This window comes from Haliotis rufescens, unplaced genomic scaffold, assembly GCF_023055435.1.
Source record: "Haliotis rufescens isolate VD_foot unplaced genomic scaffold, xgHalRufe1.0.p SCAF_20, whole genome shotgun sequence".
NCBI lineage: Eukaryota > Metazoa > Mollusca > Gastropoda > Lepetellida > Haliotidae > Haliotis > Haliotis rufescens.
In genome coordinates, this window is record NW_025963891.1 from 13,062,699 (window position 1) to 13,080,632 (window position 17,934).

Here is a 17,934-nt window from a genome sequence, read left to right on the forward strand (position 1 = left end):
CTGGAAATCTATTATCACACATTCCATGTGCATTGTTATGATATTATATTCAATACCAATTCAGTATCATGGCTGATACCAGAAATATTAAAAAACCTTTTTTTGTATGGCATTTTCCCAGACAAAAAACAATAAATAAGCTTCAGATCTATTCAGTAATTTTATTCCAAGGTCATGAGTATTAAACATTCATGGCAAATATTCCAAAATGCCAAGCCTGAACAAATAAATGTGCCAGCATGCACTGTTACTGGTGTCAGTATCTAGATTCACACTGGACTTTATGAGAGAGTCCCAAGATGTTCTGCAACACCATGTTGATGACAAGTAGGTCCTGTTCCAGCAAGTGTCCAGTGTATATGGTGTATTCTGATGGTCACAGACATCATTTACAGAACCAGTACTTCAGATAGAACTTTAATATGTTTACACCTGTATACACAACAAGAGTTGTTCTTTCATAGGCAATGCAATGCTTGACCACAAAATATTCCAAGAAATATGTTATAGTCCGAGATGCTCTTGAGGTGCAGTTATGTTTGGCATCAAGGTAATTCTGGTGATCCATATGCATCTACTCGTGAGTCAGATGAGGAAATCTTTCTCCCCTCAAACATGGAAATATGGCCCAACTGCAAAAGATAAATAACACTTATGAGATCATATAATATATACTTCTACAATACCAACCATTTCTTACAATGCCCACATCAAGATATAATTAATAAATTAAGCATGTACATAGTACCTTCAACTGAATATGATAAACAAATGCTAAATGGGGTTGTAATGATCAAGTCTATTCACATCATACAGAATACATTTAAGTGAGGTCACTTTTCAGAGATCTTAAAAACAAACAACGCAAGGATTTCATCATCATTACTTACAAATTAGATTAATATTTTTTGTGTGTGAATAAAACCTGATTTTACAGTGCACATAACATTATCATCGTGATGTTGGCACATATCCTTATTTATTAACACAGCAGGGGTTGAAAAATACCATTGCCCGACGCCCGTGTCAAGTAAGGTTTAGATGTCGGGCGTGTAATATACGTTTTCTAGCATGCCCGTGGACAAGTAGAGCACCCAAAATGAACTGGGTCAAGTTTCACGCGAATGTAATCATGTGATCATGTTACGGTATTTGATTGGCTAATATTTTGTTTGCAGACTGACAATGTAATTTGCATACAGCTACGCCAGTCAACCAATGGGATTAATACATTTCGATGTCAGGCAGGTCAACAACGAGAACCAGGCTTGTTTCATTGTTAAATCGTAGTAACACTTCCATATATGGCACATGTTTCTTGGAAATGGAATTTCTTGGAAATTGTAACGCGAGGTTGAAACATTTTCCGACTTTAGATGCTCCGTTAGGCCTAGCTTTGATGAAATATAATTTTGTCGAACTACAACAAACGGGACTTTTAACGAGTGAAAGTATGGCATTTATTTAATAGGTGTTTCTTTTCGTTGTCAACTAAAGTTCATTCGAGTCGTCAATAGCGATAACCTGACCGTGGTTGCTGTAAATAACGGCGAGTTGTGCGATCTATCGACCCCTTTACGCACGATTTCGGCAAAATTGATCTAAACTGTATTGAATAAAATTTAAAATAAAATTAATAAAATATGCTACAAACATATGTCAAGGTACAAACGTGTTTTTTTATAACCAGATAGTAATAATAGGATTTTATTGCGGAATTTGTTGATTGGTATTTCCTGTGTTGCGTGCAGGTGGTAATGTTTTTGCGATGGGGAAATGACATCGTGTCAGTGACTTGAGTTTACTAAAAGTGTATATAAGTTTTGGGAACCATGTGTTACCGCACACAATAACCGAGTTAGCGCTATATTGAAGAGTGCAATAGCGAGGGATCACTGTAAGTAAATCTGTTGTTTCAAATAAGTAAGCTAATAAAGGACAGAGTAGTCTCCCTTTGCCTCATTAGCACCCAGAGGGGTATCTGCAATAACAATTTATATTGCCAGTACCGCACATGGCCGATCATGTCTCAGCGGTCTATTTTAAGTTTCTTTGGCGGTGGGGACGAAGGCAGAGGGAAATTCCGAAAGTTGTATATCGGCAAAGAATAAGAAGTATGACGAATGTAAACGAAAACGAACATTCATCGCTGGGTGGAAAGACCAGTTTCCTTGGGTTGCGTATGATGACACAGCGAAAGTCATGAAGTGCACCATTTGTTTCAACAGAGACCATATAATAATCTATTATATGGTCTCTGGTTTCAAGGACCCAAACATACACGCTTGCAATCGTAAGAGAACGTTTATTGATGGATGTTCAAATTTATTAGCTTGATTTTGGGCTAGTACATTTTAAAATAGGGCAAGTGAGAATGTTGGTCATACTTGCCCTTGGTCAAGTAACATTTTTAATAATTTTTCAACCCGACACAGGCACCCCCATAAGTCTCCTTGCACAACATTAAGTATTGACAAAATTTGCATTGCCAACATGCACATGATAGGTCTTCTTAAAATATGAGTATAGTTTGTGTAATCTCCCCTGGACATGCTGGACCTACACATATAATTCTGTGACGTTCCTTATCAAAGCTGAACATTTATTATTGGAAAAGGCTCAGGATAGATGTAATGGAAATTTGCCATAACATTGTATGGTGCACAAACCGAGAGCATATTGCAAATACCTTCAGAACGAATGTTTTATGCTCATTTTTCAACGCCATCACCATTGTACGTGTGATGATGAACCATGAACCGATCAGTATTGCCTTATCAACACTGACAATTAAACTTATCAGAAGTGTGCAAAAAACTTACCTCAATATTTATGAATGGGTAGCGGCCAGTTTGACATCGACCATAGGACGTCTTGACAACACTGCAACTGCTTTGACAAGCCAACACTTGCTATTCATGTTCCCCATCTCGAGTGTTTTAATGACTGTGACAGTGTCATGTTTTTCTAAGTTACACCTGCGTGTTCCAAATATGATTCGCCGGGCCCTGTCCGACGTGACACTGCTGTCGCCATTGCCGCGAGACGTTGTTTGTCACCGGATGTACTAAATAACGTTAGGTCTCGCGTAGTCCCGTGACCTACTTACACCCCCTATTCATCTTTTCTTGAAACCACACCCGCAATTGTTTATGTCAACATGACCGACCAATGGGATTAACTGGATTAACGCTTGAAAAGGTAAGAATTTATGGCTAACCCTTGCCCAAACCCACTGACCCTAATGACCGAAAAGGGGTTTTGGATCGTAAAGACGTGTAAGTTTCCCTAAGACCGAAAACGGGTGTTGGATCGTAAAGACGTGTAAGTTTCCCTAAGACCGAAAAACGGGTGTTGGATCGTAAAGTTGTGTAAGTTTCCCTAAGACCTAGAACGGGTGTTTGATCGTAAAGATGTGTAAGTTTCCCTAAGACCGAGAACGGGTGTTTGATTGTAAAGATGTGTAAGTTTCCCTAAGACCGAAAACGGGTGTTGGATCGTGAAGCGAGAGTCACCAGAGCGTGAGGCACGGTAACGGTATAACGAGACAGCGGTGGCACTATAGCGCGGTAATTGAGCGGATGGTAGAGCTCGGGCTGCGCCCGGTAAACTGCATTGTTGCCACAAACACAAACCGAATGTTGTTAATACATCGTTTTGATGGTGTATTTAAGCTATAGGATAAAACAGAATGATGTTTGCGTGCTAATACCTAAGTTGAAGAGGTCTATGCCTGTGCATGTCTGTACCTGTCATGTCTGTGGACACAAAAACTCCAATTGAAGTTTCAAGATATCTGAGATGTGATAGCATGATTCTTTTGTATCGCAAGAATAGGGAAGACCAGGCCACGAAGCCAACAGCTCTTACGTAATGATAACAATCTGCTCAGTTCAAATGCACAGACACCGGTCGACTATGTTATTAGATGATGATTGTTAGTAAACCACCTAATCATAATAATTTTGAAATCCATTTGTGGCATGAAATCTAATACTTCACCATAAATAGATCTTACTTTCTGCCAGTCAGTAGCCTGCAACCTCGGGGTATCACGGTACTTGTTATGTACGGAACAAAACACACTAACGGGGAATCGAACCCAGGTCTTCTGCGTCTTCTGTAAGTGTAGCCACTAGGCTGTCCCACGGCCTATGATTATTCATATTCTATGATCCAAGTGTGATGATGACAGACTTCAGTGATTTTATCCAGACAAGTGCAAAGACAGCATGAGTAAAATTCAGTATGTGTAAAATTAATAGGTATTCAATGCATATTTACCGAAAAGTAAGAAGGTTTTTTTTAAATCAACAACAAAATATCAGAAAAGATATTTAAAGATTTTTAGTTTAAAAATTGGATGAAAATAATCTTTTAAAAAATATTTTTAAAAAGGGCGAAAAAATGTTAAAAGTTAACAATAAACATGATAAATAATTCAAGAGCACTCCTTTGATCACAACAGTATATATATTTAACATTTGGCCACTGCTGAAGAACATTGCTAAGTATGGCATTATGGCTCTTATTATCTCCTAAAACAATCTGGCAACATAGCGGGAAAATGTGTGGACTACGTCACTTTCATTACCTTATTTGTCACCATGAATATGCAGACAAGCTAGTTCAGGTTGATAGAGATAGTTTACTTGGGAAACTGTGGGTTATATTGTAGTCCATTGATATATGGGGGTAAGGCAATATAAAAGAGATGCCCGAAGTAAGTATCAAAGTGTTAATAAATCCTTACTTACAGTAGACCTAACATTCGCAGAAATTGAAATTGTTCATGAAGCGAGCCCTTCCTGGTTAATGATTTGCATTAGTGAACTTCCGGAAATCATAAATGCTGTAATTTGATGAATGCCGCTGTACCACAGGGTGTGAGTATACCACTAATAATCCCTAAAAGCTATAAACAAACTAGGCCACGCCTACTAGCCATGTGAGTGGATCGTTTCCTGATTAGCTGATAACTGAATGGGCGGGGCTTATGTTGCTAAATAGCACTCAGAGATGTCACTGATTTTGATCATTGTCTACAAATTGTTTGTGTTCATGATTTTGCATGAAATCTGTGAAGTTGTTATTGTTGACATATTTATAAGATTTGTCTTCAATATGTTTTGCGTTTATCATGTGTTTATGGAGGTATATATACTACCTCTATGGTCTGGTGGTAGAGCGTCCACTCGGAGAGCAGAAGGTCAGGGGTTCAATCCCTGGCGGCGTTATACCAAAAGAAGTGAAAAGATGGTATTTGTTGTTACCCTGCCAGGCACTCGGCAGGTGCTAAAACAAGGACTGGTCAGCTCGGAGTCAGTATGCTGTGTATGGGTGGGGTATTCATGTTGAACTCCAGCATGGTATCTCAGTGGGCTAGCCCTATATAAATGGCATCAGTCCGGACACGCACGCTCACACACATGCGCCATATAAGTGCAATAATCTTGAACGTGATGTTAAGACCAATTTCACCTCACCTTATAGAGGTATCAACTTAAAAACACTGCACACTGTGTAAATTTGCTGCGTCACAATGTAATTCCCTTTCTCAGTTTCTGCACATTAGTAGTACAACATCTTGATTAAACCCTTTTTGCAAAACAAACAATTAATTGAGCATTTGAGTAAATATTGTTTAATTTTCCTGTGTTGGCACCAAACCATATTGTTATCAAAGATAATTTTTTAACCTTTGGATCATCATCGTGGCATTTATTATGGTAATGATAAGGTCAAAAGACATTAGCAAAAGATGCAATGTTCATGATGTAGTGTTACCATGGTTACTATGATAGCAGTTCAAAAGTCTTTGTAGGGTAAACAAAAGATTAATTCCTTGAGACATAACCTCCACCCACTAACTTGAACTGTAGATCCACTGACAAGTGTATTTTGTTGGATGGAAAACATTTGAAATGCTCCCTAAATACTTGTATTCATCACAATACTTTTGTTTCCAGTGTTGAAAGAAAGCCTTGAAAACCGCGGCGTGCTGGGACAGATAAAAGCCAGGATTCGAGCTGAAGTGTTTAATGCTCTAGACGATCAATCCGAACATAAACCTCCTCTTAGTAATGAGAATGTTCTCATAAATGAGTTGATCAGGGAATATCTGGAGTACAACAAATACAGATATGCATCATCCGTCTTAGTAGCAGGTACACTGTTTATGTTGTTTTCACCATGTTAAAGATTAAAGCATTGTTGGGCGCATGGGTGACAGTCGTTTAAGTTGTGCACCCTTGCTGTGCCAGGATCTGCTGTTGTCAATCCCAGGTTTGGGATGGGTGCAGGCTAAAACGGCTCCACATTTGGCGACAAAGCTAATATGTGTCGGGCGAAAACAGCACCTCTATTTTTAATAACGATAAGAACGAGTTATGTAGTACTATATTTGATATATTTACATGTTATTTGATGTATTGTCATTTTCTGTTTTCCAGTTATTCACAGATAGCTACAGATATTCACATATATACAGTCCTTCTTAGTTTTTCATCAGCTTAGTCTTTTTCAGTCTGCCAAATGTCTCGATAACAGGCTACAGAAAGTCCGGTAACACATATATAATGAATAATTGGGATCTGACAGCACCATGTTAGACCTCTTAAATACAGTTTCAGCTTGAAATTGAGTTAAATTGAGTAAAGGTACTTAAAATTTCAAAGCATATAACATTTTCACATTGCGCCTCCCAATCAGAGTCGGCAAGTAAATTAGAGTAGATGCTAATTTTTAAACTTGTTTTAACATATCACAATTATTACGATGCGAGTTTAATTTCATTTATTTACCTTCAAAACAGGTTGTTTTCACAATAAGTTGAGTTGCGCATAGGCCATGTAGGCTAGGTTGGAATATAGTTGGAGTAGAGTCTAATTTCTAATGTAAAATTGTTTTAACATTTCACAATTATTGGTGTTTGCGAGTGACCATGTGAGTTTAATTTAATTTATTTTTTGCTTATCCTGCATTACTTGCGATGGTCCTGGGTGAAGAAATAAAGTTGTTGTTCTGATGTCCCACTTTTACTGACCACCATCGCTGTCCTGTGACCTTGATGACACCTAAGGTCATCTTCACATCAGTGCCATATTTTCCATGAACAGTGATGAAGCAATAAATTATGCTGATGTGTTGTATAACATAATGCATCGTCTTTCAGGCCTCTGTTGTACAGCATAGTGTCTCACTACGTCAACCGCCATCCTCGTAGTACTGCTGCTTCACAGGGCCGAGCACCTCACAGGGAGGGGAATCGAGGAACTTTTCAACAGCAGATGGAAGAACAGTTAGGTGAGTAACAACAGCATCCATTGTGAAGAAATATGGTACGGTTGCCATGGAAACTCAAAAAATTTTTTTTTAAATCCCAAACTATCAAAAGTCACCAGTTCACCACTAGATCTATCTATGTGCCAAGTTTGGTGAAGAAATATGGTACCGTTTTCAAGATCTACTCCGGAAACGAAATGTGCCGGCCGGCACCCATTCCTATATCCCCCTTCCACTTCGTGGCGGGGGATAATAAGTAAGAAAAAAATGGCTGATGATCTGATCTGCAACACTCTTTAAACACTAGGCCCTTTCCCAGGTGTTCCCTCGGCAGACGACTCATCCTGACCTTGCATGTCCATCTCTGCCTTTTCACCTGGCAGACTGCCATCTAGATTGTCTTTGACCTCACCGGTATTTGTTGGTTTACTGTCATCATCAGTTTCACCTGCTTTAACGTCTGATTCACCATCTTTTGTGGGGCCAGCATTTCTTTCTCTGTCATCATCTTTTTTCATGACATCATCTTTTTCCATGACATCATTTTTTTGCATGACATCATCTTTTTCAGTGACATCATCTTTTTCTTGAACATTATTTCTTACTTTGTCACCATCTTGACACTTATGTGTCATCTCCTGTTTTGGCGGAGCGTGATCACCAGCTTCTGTTTTGTCCTGCTCAGACAGGGAACCATGACCTTTCCCCTCTTCTGCCTCCGCATTATTGGGTTCACCCTCAATCTCCATGGGTTCTTCCTTGTCTTCATTCTTTGAATCTTTCTGGATCTGTTTAGGATCAACCTCGGACGATTCTGTCACAGCCATCCCCACGGGGTTGTTCTGACTAACCTCATTTGTTTGGGCCAGATCATACAACTTCTCTGCAAGTTTCTCCAGACGATCCTTGTACTCAAGTTTCTGGAAATATATGTTTGCTTTGAAGATCCTTTGAATCTTTAACCACCTTGTCATACATGCTTAACAAGCAGAGTAACATCTCACTGAACAATCTCACTTGAATGATCCTCCACAAAAAGAAAATACAAAACTGAACATTTCGGACACATGCCGAAAACATTTTAACTACAACCACAGGTGGTGAGGAGAAATGGGGTTTATAATGTCGCGTCCAAGATTATTGCACTTATACATGTGCGTTGTGCATGCAAGTGTGTGTGTGGGGCGAGAGCTGCTTGTACTAGTCCAGACTGATGCCGTTTGTATAGCGCTTGCCCACTGAAATACTCTGCCGCAGTTTAACAGGAATACCCCACTCAGACACAGTATACTGATGCCGAGCCGACCAGTCCTTGTTTAAGCCCCTGAATGCCAAGCGCCAGGCAGGGTAACAAAAAGTACCATATTATAAAGTCTTGTGGTATGACGCGGCTGGGGATCAAATCCCGGACCTTTCGCTCTCCGGGCGGACACTCTATCAATAGACCACAGGAACATTTAACTTTATACTTTGTTGCTATGTTAAGACGTCACAGGCAGAATTACACACTTAGAAATATAAATATTTCTACAAGTTTCAAAACAGTTAAATGAAACATGGGTAGAGGTAGAGCATACAATGTGCAACTAAATGCAATCCAAAGCCAATATAGTTACCATGGTTACTACTTACTTTGTAGTTACCCTCTGGCACACCTTCCAATCCGTACATGGCGCCGTAGCAGCATGCCGCTATAGTTCCTGTACTGGCGCTGTCCCCGCCATGGAACATGCCCCTAGATAAAGAGGAGTGAGTGAGAGTTACACTGCAAGCAGCAGCACCACAGTCATTCATGGTAGCATGTTTTGTTGGTTTGATTTTTGTTGAACGCCACACTCAGCAATATTCCAGCTATACAACGGCGGTCTTGACTAGACAATCCAGTGATCGACATCATGAGCATCAATCCAAGCCATTGGGATACGATGAAATGCATCAACCAAGTCACTGCGCCTGACCACCTGAGCCCATTAGTCGCCTCTTACAACAAGCATGGGTTCTAACCCATCTTCCCGAGGCAAGAGCGTTAACTGACTTTACAAGTCCAGTTTCCACCCTTGCCGAACTAGGCTGGGATTATGGAGTTACATTTTGGCTGGGCTAACGAGTTTATGCATAGTCCAATCAAAATTGCGCAACGAAATCGAAATCCAGTTCATAAACTGTCATGCAGAGTTCGGTCGATTGCAGGATTTGCACAGCATGTGCATCGCCAACTCATTGTCAACAGATATTTTCCAAATCGTTTCATGTTTTTAATCAAGGTGCTCACGTGATTTGATGTACTTCGCGAAGTAAGAACCATTTTGTTTGAAGCAAATGCATGTGATACGAGAGGTGGAATCTGATTGGTCCATATGGGAGAGGCATAGAATGGACATAACTTGTACTAGCCACTGGTGGCCCTCCGATCGAGCCTAGGAATTCCAGCCAAGTTCGGCAAGGGTGGAAACTGGACTTTTATAGTCAGTTAACTCTCTTGCCTCGGGAAGATGATTCTAACCCGGATCTTCATGGGTCTGGTAGCATGTAAATATTGCATGGTTGTACCAGTAAATACCATTTTTTTACCAGTAAAATTGGGCTTGGATCGGTAATTCATGTGACTGCCAGTCCCTGTGGACCAGCAAATAGAGTACCTTATAAATCTTTGTTGTTGAACAAAACATCGGCGATGTTCATATAAGTATATTTATAGAATGAAGTCAGCTTGTCTGTTACCTTCAGGGTTTCCCCTTGTCTATATTTAGTGGAGGAAATAACATTTTGCTTTGGTTCGAGGTTAAATATATATTTGAAGTGACTCAGTCTTGAAAAATAAAAAAAGAGAGAAAATTGTGACTGAATGGTTGATTCTACCTTAGTCTCGGACTCTGGACCACTCCATATCAGCCCCTGTTCTCCACCATTTTATAGATTTGTTCTTTCTAACTTGACCGCCTCCCTGGTCTAGTGGTAGAGCGTCTGCCCGGAGAGCAGAAGGGCCAGGGTTTGATCCTCATCCGCGTCATTGCAAAAGACGTTAAAAGATGGTACTTGTTGTTACCCTACCTGGCACTTGGCATTAAGGGGCTTAAAAAAAGACTGGCCGGCTCAGAGTCGGAATACTGTGTCTGAGTGGGGTATTCATGTTAAACTATGGCATTGTATCCCAGTGGACTAGCACTATAAATCGGCATCAGTCCGGACTAGCGTGCGCATGCACACACACGTCGCTATGTAGGTGCAATAATCTTGGATGCGACGTTGAATTTTCTGCTGCTACAGATTGGAACTGCATACAACTAGGTAGTCCTGGTGAGTTACTGCTCATACAACGTGATACTCAACTTAAAGTTCCACAAAAACATTCAAGCCTTAACTGTTTGTTTCTTATTTCTAATTCTGACCAATGAGAAGCCAGTCTATACCAACCTCATGCACAGTTGTTTCCAGTCTCGACCGGCGCCAAGGATGGCATCATAGCTGAAGTTTACAAAATGGCTCTGTTTACAAACACAGTGAAACCTTGTTAAGAGTGAGTGAGTTTGATTTAACGACGCTTTGAACGTATTCCATGAAATATGACAAGAAGGCATGTACAATCACTAAAAGATTAAAACATACTTTAAGACAGTTACATCACGGCATGTCACCTTAATGTAGGAGGAAAGCCCGAAGTGATGCAAGTCTCAGACTTTTACCACTTTGGTGAAACCCACGAGCATGGTATGGTGCTGACAAACCTAGAAACATAATTGTGTTGAACCGGAATTTCAAACGCACAATCATATGTTTCTGGCGTTCCCAAGGGCAGCAACTCTGCACAGTGAATTGTGGCGCCCTAGATGACAGAGCCACCTGTTCCCCTGCTAATCTAGATGGTGGATGATTACTGAATCATGGGTATGTAGCAATGTCACTTTAAACATACTCAGTAGCACCCAGGTTACTGAAACTGAGTCGAGACTAGCAAGATTTCAGTGCATTGTGAAATGAATCACTCGAGTTCATACTTTAAGACAGTACTTCGATTTTCATGACCCTGCTTATTATGTTGGAAATATTTTTCTGGATTTTGTTTTTAAATATGGAAAACTCAAATTCCAAATAAGCTATGTATTTACCTGTCAAAGACACTGGCTGATAAACACATGGAAAATGCAACATGACTGTTGGTCAAAAATAGATTCATCGGAATAGATATCCTGTCACTATACATCATGAAGGTGATGCAGTTCAAACACATCCAGCAACCAGTCTACAAGAGAGGGGCTCATTGTGTTTCATATTGTCCACCACTGTGCTGCCTGTGTGTGCACTCACGCAATGATTGTGGAGTCATGGCCACTAGCTCCTCCCCATCCACCAAAGCTGATGCTTTTATAGAAGTTGTCTCTCTCATCCGGATCATCATAGTTGCTGGGAAACACTGGTTCGCCAGACTTTAGTTTCCGCGACTCTACATATTCCTCCCAACGTTCCTTGAAGTATGGCCTGAAACAGATCAGAGAATCATTGATATTAGTTTCTCTTACATTCTCATCCAGGCCTGTGACTACTACTATTGATGTACAGCCACTAGCTTATGTAAGCGTCACATCCACTCATCCACCTCAGTCATAAGTGTCCCATTTTTGTTGTTGGTCAAAATTGATGAAGTTACAAGACTTTTTGTTGCCTTAAGTTTTCCTTGTGAGAGAATGCAAAAATCTTGATAGAAATTGAATTTATTACACATGGAATTTATTATAGGTTTCCTGCCCGTGTGTGTGTGTGTGTGTGTGTGTGTGTCTCTGCAGTATGTATATGTGTATTTATTTGTATGTGCAGGCATTTGTGTGTGTTTGTGTGCACATGTATTTGTCCCTGTGTGTGTTTGTGTGTGCGCGTGTTTGAGTGTGTATTTGTGTGTGCATGCGTTTGTGTTTGTGTGTGTGTATGTCTGTTTGTGCGCATGTATGTGTGTTTCCTCAACTTGGTGAGCTAGAATTATGCAGCCCAATGTGTATATGTGTGTATGTGTGTGTGTTCATGCGTTTGTGTGTGCAAGCATTTGTATCTGTGTCTGTGGGGGGGGTTGTCGGAGTGTGCATGCATGCCTGTGTGTGTGTGTGTTTATTTGTGTGTGCATGCGTTTGTGTTTGTGTTTGTGTGTGTGTGTGTATGCCTGTTTGTGTGCATGTATGTGTGTTTCCTCAACTTGGTGAGCTAGAATTATGCAGCCCAGTGTGTGTGTCTGTCTGTCTGTCTGTCTGTCTGTCTGTCTGTGTCTGTATGTACATACTAGGTCTGGACTGGCGCCGATTTATAGTGCTAGCACACTGAGATACCATGCCGCAGTTTAACATGAATACCCCACTCAGACATAGTATACTGACTCCGAGCCGACCAGTCCTTGTGCGCATGTTTGTGTATTTGTGTGTGTGTATGTCTGTCTGTGTGCATGTATGCGCAGCCGTTTTTGTGTGCATGCATTTGTGTGTGTGTGCGCGTGCGTGTGTTTGTGTCTGAGTTTCTGCCTGTGCGCGCGTGCGTGTCTGCATGTTTGCGTGTTTCCTTAAGCTGGTGTGCTAGAATTATGCAGTCAAACATGGGAACCAAATCTGTCAAAGAAGGGGAAAGGCTAGTTGCGTCTACATTACCAGGCCTTTTCATTCTCATTCGCGAAGTGGTTGCTGTCCTTGACATACTGCAAGGCTTGAGGTAGAACGTCCAGTAGTCCCTGTCCCCACTCTACCGGCGGCTTGCCTGACGGTAACAGTAAACAGCCTTCATGGTATAATACGGAAAGTTTATTATCTGACGACCTTACAAATTCAAAATGTTAATATTATTCTTAACCATGTTAACATTGTGTGGGTTAGTCGAACTTCCAGAGAAACTAAAAGCTGAATCTAATGGTAGTAACAGTATGAAGCTTACAGAAAGAATTTATATATCTATAGTTTTATATTATATTTTGGATGTAACTGATGCTTTGATGAATGTTCAACAGTTATGATAAGATTGTGTCTATCATACAGTAGAGGCACTTCAAAAAGCGTGCAGATTTTTGCTTTGAAGTTGGGTATAAAGGATTTATTCTGCTTCTCAGAAACCACATGCAGCCCGACTTGCTAATGGCGGGACATAAGAGATTTATTCCCCACTTAGAAATGTATTCCCCTCCAACATGTCCAAGGCGAGATACACAGTATTTTATCAAGTACACTTGGACCAATCAGATCTCATCATTCTGACAAGGAGGTATTGTCATTGTGTTTATGCTACCTTCTCACCCCAAATCTACTTACAGACAGGACCTACAGTTCAGGGCCAATGGCACAAAGCTATCTTAGCACTATGACTATCTTATGTCTATGTTACAGTACGTGAGTTACGATAGGTGATCAGAGATCATCTTTTAAGCTATGTCATACAGTTCAGTGATAACACCTGGTGATAGAAAAATGGTCCGGTAGATACTGTAAATCTGGAAATTAATGCTTCTCCAAATTAATGCCACTGCTGACCCCCAGCAAAAAATGCAACTCAATATCAATTAATTTCATGATTTACTGTATCAACCATATCTGGTATCCTGTCTGACATAAAGGTTAAGGTTATGTGGATCATGATATATATTGTACGCTATCAACACCTTATTTTAGTAAACTATAAATTTAACTGGTTGTGTACTATTAACATGCTTGGCTATACTTCAACTTAGAATGAAATAGATGAAGATGTTACCTTGGATACTGTAAGCTGTAAAGAGTGCTGAAGCCAGAGCTCCGAGGTAGCCTGTGGGATGATGGTGTGTCATTCTGCCACTCTCAATGCTGACAGCAATCAGGTCGTTCAGGTCGTCAGGTCTAGAACAATAACTATCTTGTGCCAACTGTATAATATTCCTCCTGATCCTAAGGAAGGTAACAGGGCTCAAAATTTTACAAAATCAGGAGTGCCCAAGGACACTGGACCTGTTTTTCAGGTGTGCCATTTTCAATTTAGGTGTGCCTCTTTTTAAAATGAAAATTCCACGTCGTGATACGAACCTGCAACCTTACATATCGTGTTAAGTTTTGTAACCCACTGTTTTCCCACTGAACTACCAAGGCAGGTGATGAGCAGTTGTTAAATATATCATGTCATGACTCCAGCTAGTCCATGCTGCACATGGTTTTTCTCTCGCACGTTTTGAGCAAATTCCTTTTATACCACTATACACTGTATTGTTTTGCTATGAGGTATGTCGATGTTTCCTTATTTTTTCTGGAATTTCTTGGACTTAGACGGATATAAGTTGGATAAAACATGCCTCCTCCGATTTGGTTGAAAATGTAAAACCTTGAGCCCGCTTTTCCCTCGCTGGGGGTTTTACATTTTCAACCCAAACCCCAGAGGTGTGTTTTAACATATACATATTTACCATGATCTGTTCGTTCGTTCGTTCGTTCGTTCATTCGTTTGTTGTTTAACGCCACACTCCGCAATATTCCAGCTATATGACGGCTGTCTGTAAATAATCTAGTCTGGACCAGACAATCCAGTGATTGACATCATGAGTATCGATCCACGCAAATGGGATACGATGACATGCATCAACCAAGTCAGCGAGTACCATGATCTATAATTTGAAGAGGCCATACACTGGGATTATCTCACTTGGATTTACTGTTGAATAATTGTGGATCACTTTCATCTGTACAATCACACGAGTCAGTCGTGTCTACATTACATTTTCGCTTTTCAGGGATTTATTCAATTTCAATGTTTGCATTAGCACTTGGCTATATAGGCTAGTTTCTTTGCTTGTTGTCTGTAGTAACTTTATTAGAAGTTACAGCGGTAGGCTTGAAGAAATGAAAAATAGTGCAGTTTTTCTTTTGGGTCTGTTCCATTCTGACAATTAGCGATTGTCTGCTAGGTTTTTGACTGGCAACATGAATAACTACTTCCGTTTGAAACGCACAACCTACGCAGTATTCATGATATTCCGTCTAAATATGGATAGAAGTGAGTATATTCAAATGTATTTCGTGCAAACTTGAGCATCCCCTTAAACGTCTGTAAGTTACAGTCAATGGAAATCACTGAATAATGTTGACTGAAGGAAGTCGTCTAGCGACCGTGGAACATGCAACTAAAGATGGAAATTGTTTCATTTCACAGTATGCTTTTGTCAAGACATGGAATATAAATTAATGTAAGTACCTTAAGTGTAAAATCCAAGAGTGCCATTTCCTACTTTATGTGAGCCTAAGCAAGGCCGGTAATGACTGTCATGAATCAATCGAGCGCTTACGGAGCAGTGATGCTTGCTTACTTCAGTTACTTTGCACAATAACATGAAAAGCAGAGTTCTGTATTTGGAATTGAAAATCCACATTTTCAAGAGGCCATCATGATTTTTAAATTCATCCTCATCTTATTTGTAAAACGTTCATGTTTATGTGGGGTAGCCAAGTTGGTAAAATCTTCACTTGTAACGCAGAAGGCCCTGGTTTAATTCCCCCCCCTCCCCCCATTTTATTTTATTTTATTACCTGAGCCCAGCTCACAAAATTTTGTACTCCCATCCTTGGGTTGATGTGAAACAGGCTCAGGCGATCAAATCTTGAAATGATGGTCGAGCATAAAAGACCATGACAATGCATGAAGGAGTGCTTACCTGGGGTACCTGAGACCGATACACATGGCCCTCATGGACGCTCCACACTCGCCACCTCTACAACATCAACATCATCAACATCGTCATCTCTACAACATCGACATCGACATTTCTACAACATCAACATCATCAACATCGACATTTCTACAACATCAACATCTGGTCACATTATTGCTTGTCACCCATGCTAAATTATCTGAATGTGACCAGATGGGACGTCACGTCAGATGGTCACATGACAGCAGTAACGTGTCCTTAGAAATGTAAACTGAAAGTGAAAACAACATTTTTTCTTCTTCAAGGACCATGGCTAGGCACTGTCTCTGTCAAAGGTAAGCAGTAGATGCATTAAGTAGTAATGCAGGATAAGTAAAATATTGTTCTTGATATGAACTATTAGACATCTTGATTTCAAACAAGTGAGCCTACTTTACTTCACTTTGCATGTTAAGGTGCATGCAAAAATATTCATAAGTTTGCAAGTTATGGCTCAGAAACAAGGCCTGGAGATGTTTGAGACTTAGCTGAAATTGTTTCCATGGAAACATAACAACATATACAGTGATATAGTTTTGAAAAATATTACAACAGCAAAAGTTAGGCTATTAAATGAGCAATGCATATGCCTAGGCAGTGCCTATCTTGTTTAGATTTGAAGAATGTAGACAGTGTCGTAAAGGCAATCAACTCAACTTGAATGTAGTACAATAAAGACACACTGTGTGAATAAATAAGAACGTTGTAACACATTTATACAGTGTACACATTTTTGAAACCGTGATGTCATCACGGTCATCACGGTGGAGCACTGAAGGTATAGCCCACTGACGGCCAGGCACCATGAGGGTAAAGAAAACCAATGGGAGCTCTCCATTCACCTTACTTACCTGCTATTGAAAGGAATCTTGTATCCATCATCTAAATTTGGTTTCAGACTATGCACCATTGTCATGCAAGTTGCTCCTGCAATCAAACAGAACCTTATCACAATCAGTACTGACTATCTGCAATGTCCATAGCCAAAAAACAACCAAAACATCACTTGTAACAAGGCCACTATTCCTCAGCTTCATCAGTAAATACTGATTAATGCAGGATATGCCCACTTGATATATTTTGGCCACCATGTTCTATTTAATGGTTTACTTGAAAAATAAACAACAAGTGGGAGTTGTTTATCTTACAATAACAGGGTTCACTCTAGGAATTTTCTGACATGGGACATTTTTGTGAAGATTTCATATATTCCAGAGGTAGACCCACACTTGCCCAAACAGCAGAATGTTAAAATGCCCCATTGTATTTGAAAATGTGGGCCTTTTTTTCAAATTTAGGGGCTAAATGCACAAGGCTCCACCCTAGAATTATCCCTGAAGTATTTTATTGTACGATAAACAATGACCACGAGTCGTATATTTCTTATATTTAGTACAGCCTTTTTATGGATGTCAATAAATTGCACAAGCTTTAAAAACATTAACCCGTATTTAACTAATGATGACTCCCCGATACAACCCGACCTTGGCAATGTCGGACAACTCCATTTTATGTACAGAGGGGTTAAGTCAGGTATTCTCACAATTTTCCTGTTGATTGTCTGCACCTTTTCCCCCAATACCGATTGTAATATCTCTCCCACTTTTGGGTGTGATTGTTGGCCATTGTGTTCATCTGCACTGTCTAGCTACATCCCATCTTCCCGAGGCAAGAGAGTTAACTGACTTTAAAAGTCCAGTTTCCAGCCTTGCCGAACTAGGCTGGAATTCTTGGGCTTGATTGTAACGCCACCAGTGGCTATTACGAGTTATGACCCTTCTATGCCTCTCCTATGAACCAATCAGATTCCACCTCTTGTATCACTTACATTTGCTTCAAACAAAATGGCAGCACCCAGCCAAAACGATCAGATCGACAATCAAGATCTACTAGTATATTGTGATGAAACGAGTCTTACATCGTGCAGTGCATCAAATCACATGAGCACATTGATTAAAAATATAAATAGATTTAGAAAA

The 17,934-nt window shown here is 40.1% G+C and overlaps 1 protein-coding gene and 2 long non-coding RNA genes across 4 annotated transcripts in view; 1 reads left to right on the forward strand and 2 right to left on the reverse strand.

Annotated features, from left to right (window-relative positions):
- The window catches only part of LOC124131820, a 49,969-nt gene that overhangs the window by 23,869 nt on the left and 8,166 nt on the right, over positions 1-17,934 (reverse strand). Inside the window, exons 6-13 of the mRNA XM_048401018.1 lie at positions 16,807-16,882; positions 15,920-15,976; positions 13,999-14,120; positions 12,909-13,014; positions 11,590-11,760; positions 10,699-10,749; positions 8,917-9,019; positions 7,587-8,204 (exon numbers count right to left, since the gene is read on the reverse strand). Of these exons, the coding sequence (XP_048256975.1) occupies positions 7,587-8,204; positions 8,917-9,019; positions 10,699-10,749; positions 11,590-11,760; positions 12,909-13,014; positions 13,999-14,120; positions 15,920-15,976; positions 16,807-16,882 (1,304 nt within the window). The remainder of the gene's footprint in view (positions 1-7,586; positions 8,205-8,916; positions 9,020-10,698; positions 10,750-11,589; positions 11,761-12,908; positions 13,015-13,998; positions 14,121-15,919; positions 15,977-16,806; positions 16,883-17,934) is intronic.
- Positions 148-3,382, reverse strand: LOC125382679. The gene is made up of 2 exons (XR_007222534.1): positions 2,823-3,382; positions 148-632 (listed from the first exon to the last, which is right to left on the reverse strand). It is a non-coding gene; the product is annotated as an uncharacterized LOC125382679 (long non-coding RNA).
- LOC124131841 lies at positions 3,636-7,379 on the forward strand. Of its 2 annotated transcripts, XR_007222536.1 has the most exons (3): positions 3,636-3,870; positions 5,970-6,167; positions 7,175-7,379. It is a non-coding gene; the product is annotated as an uncharacterized LOC124131841 (long non-coding RNA). The 2 variants fall into 2 exon arrangements; XR_007222535.1 differs by lacking the exon at positions 3,636-3,870 and having other exon boundaries at positions 5,412-6,167.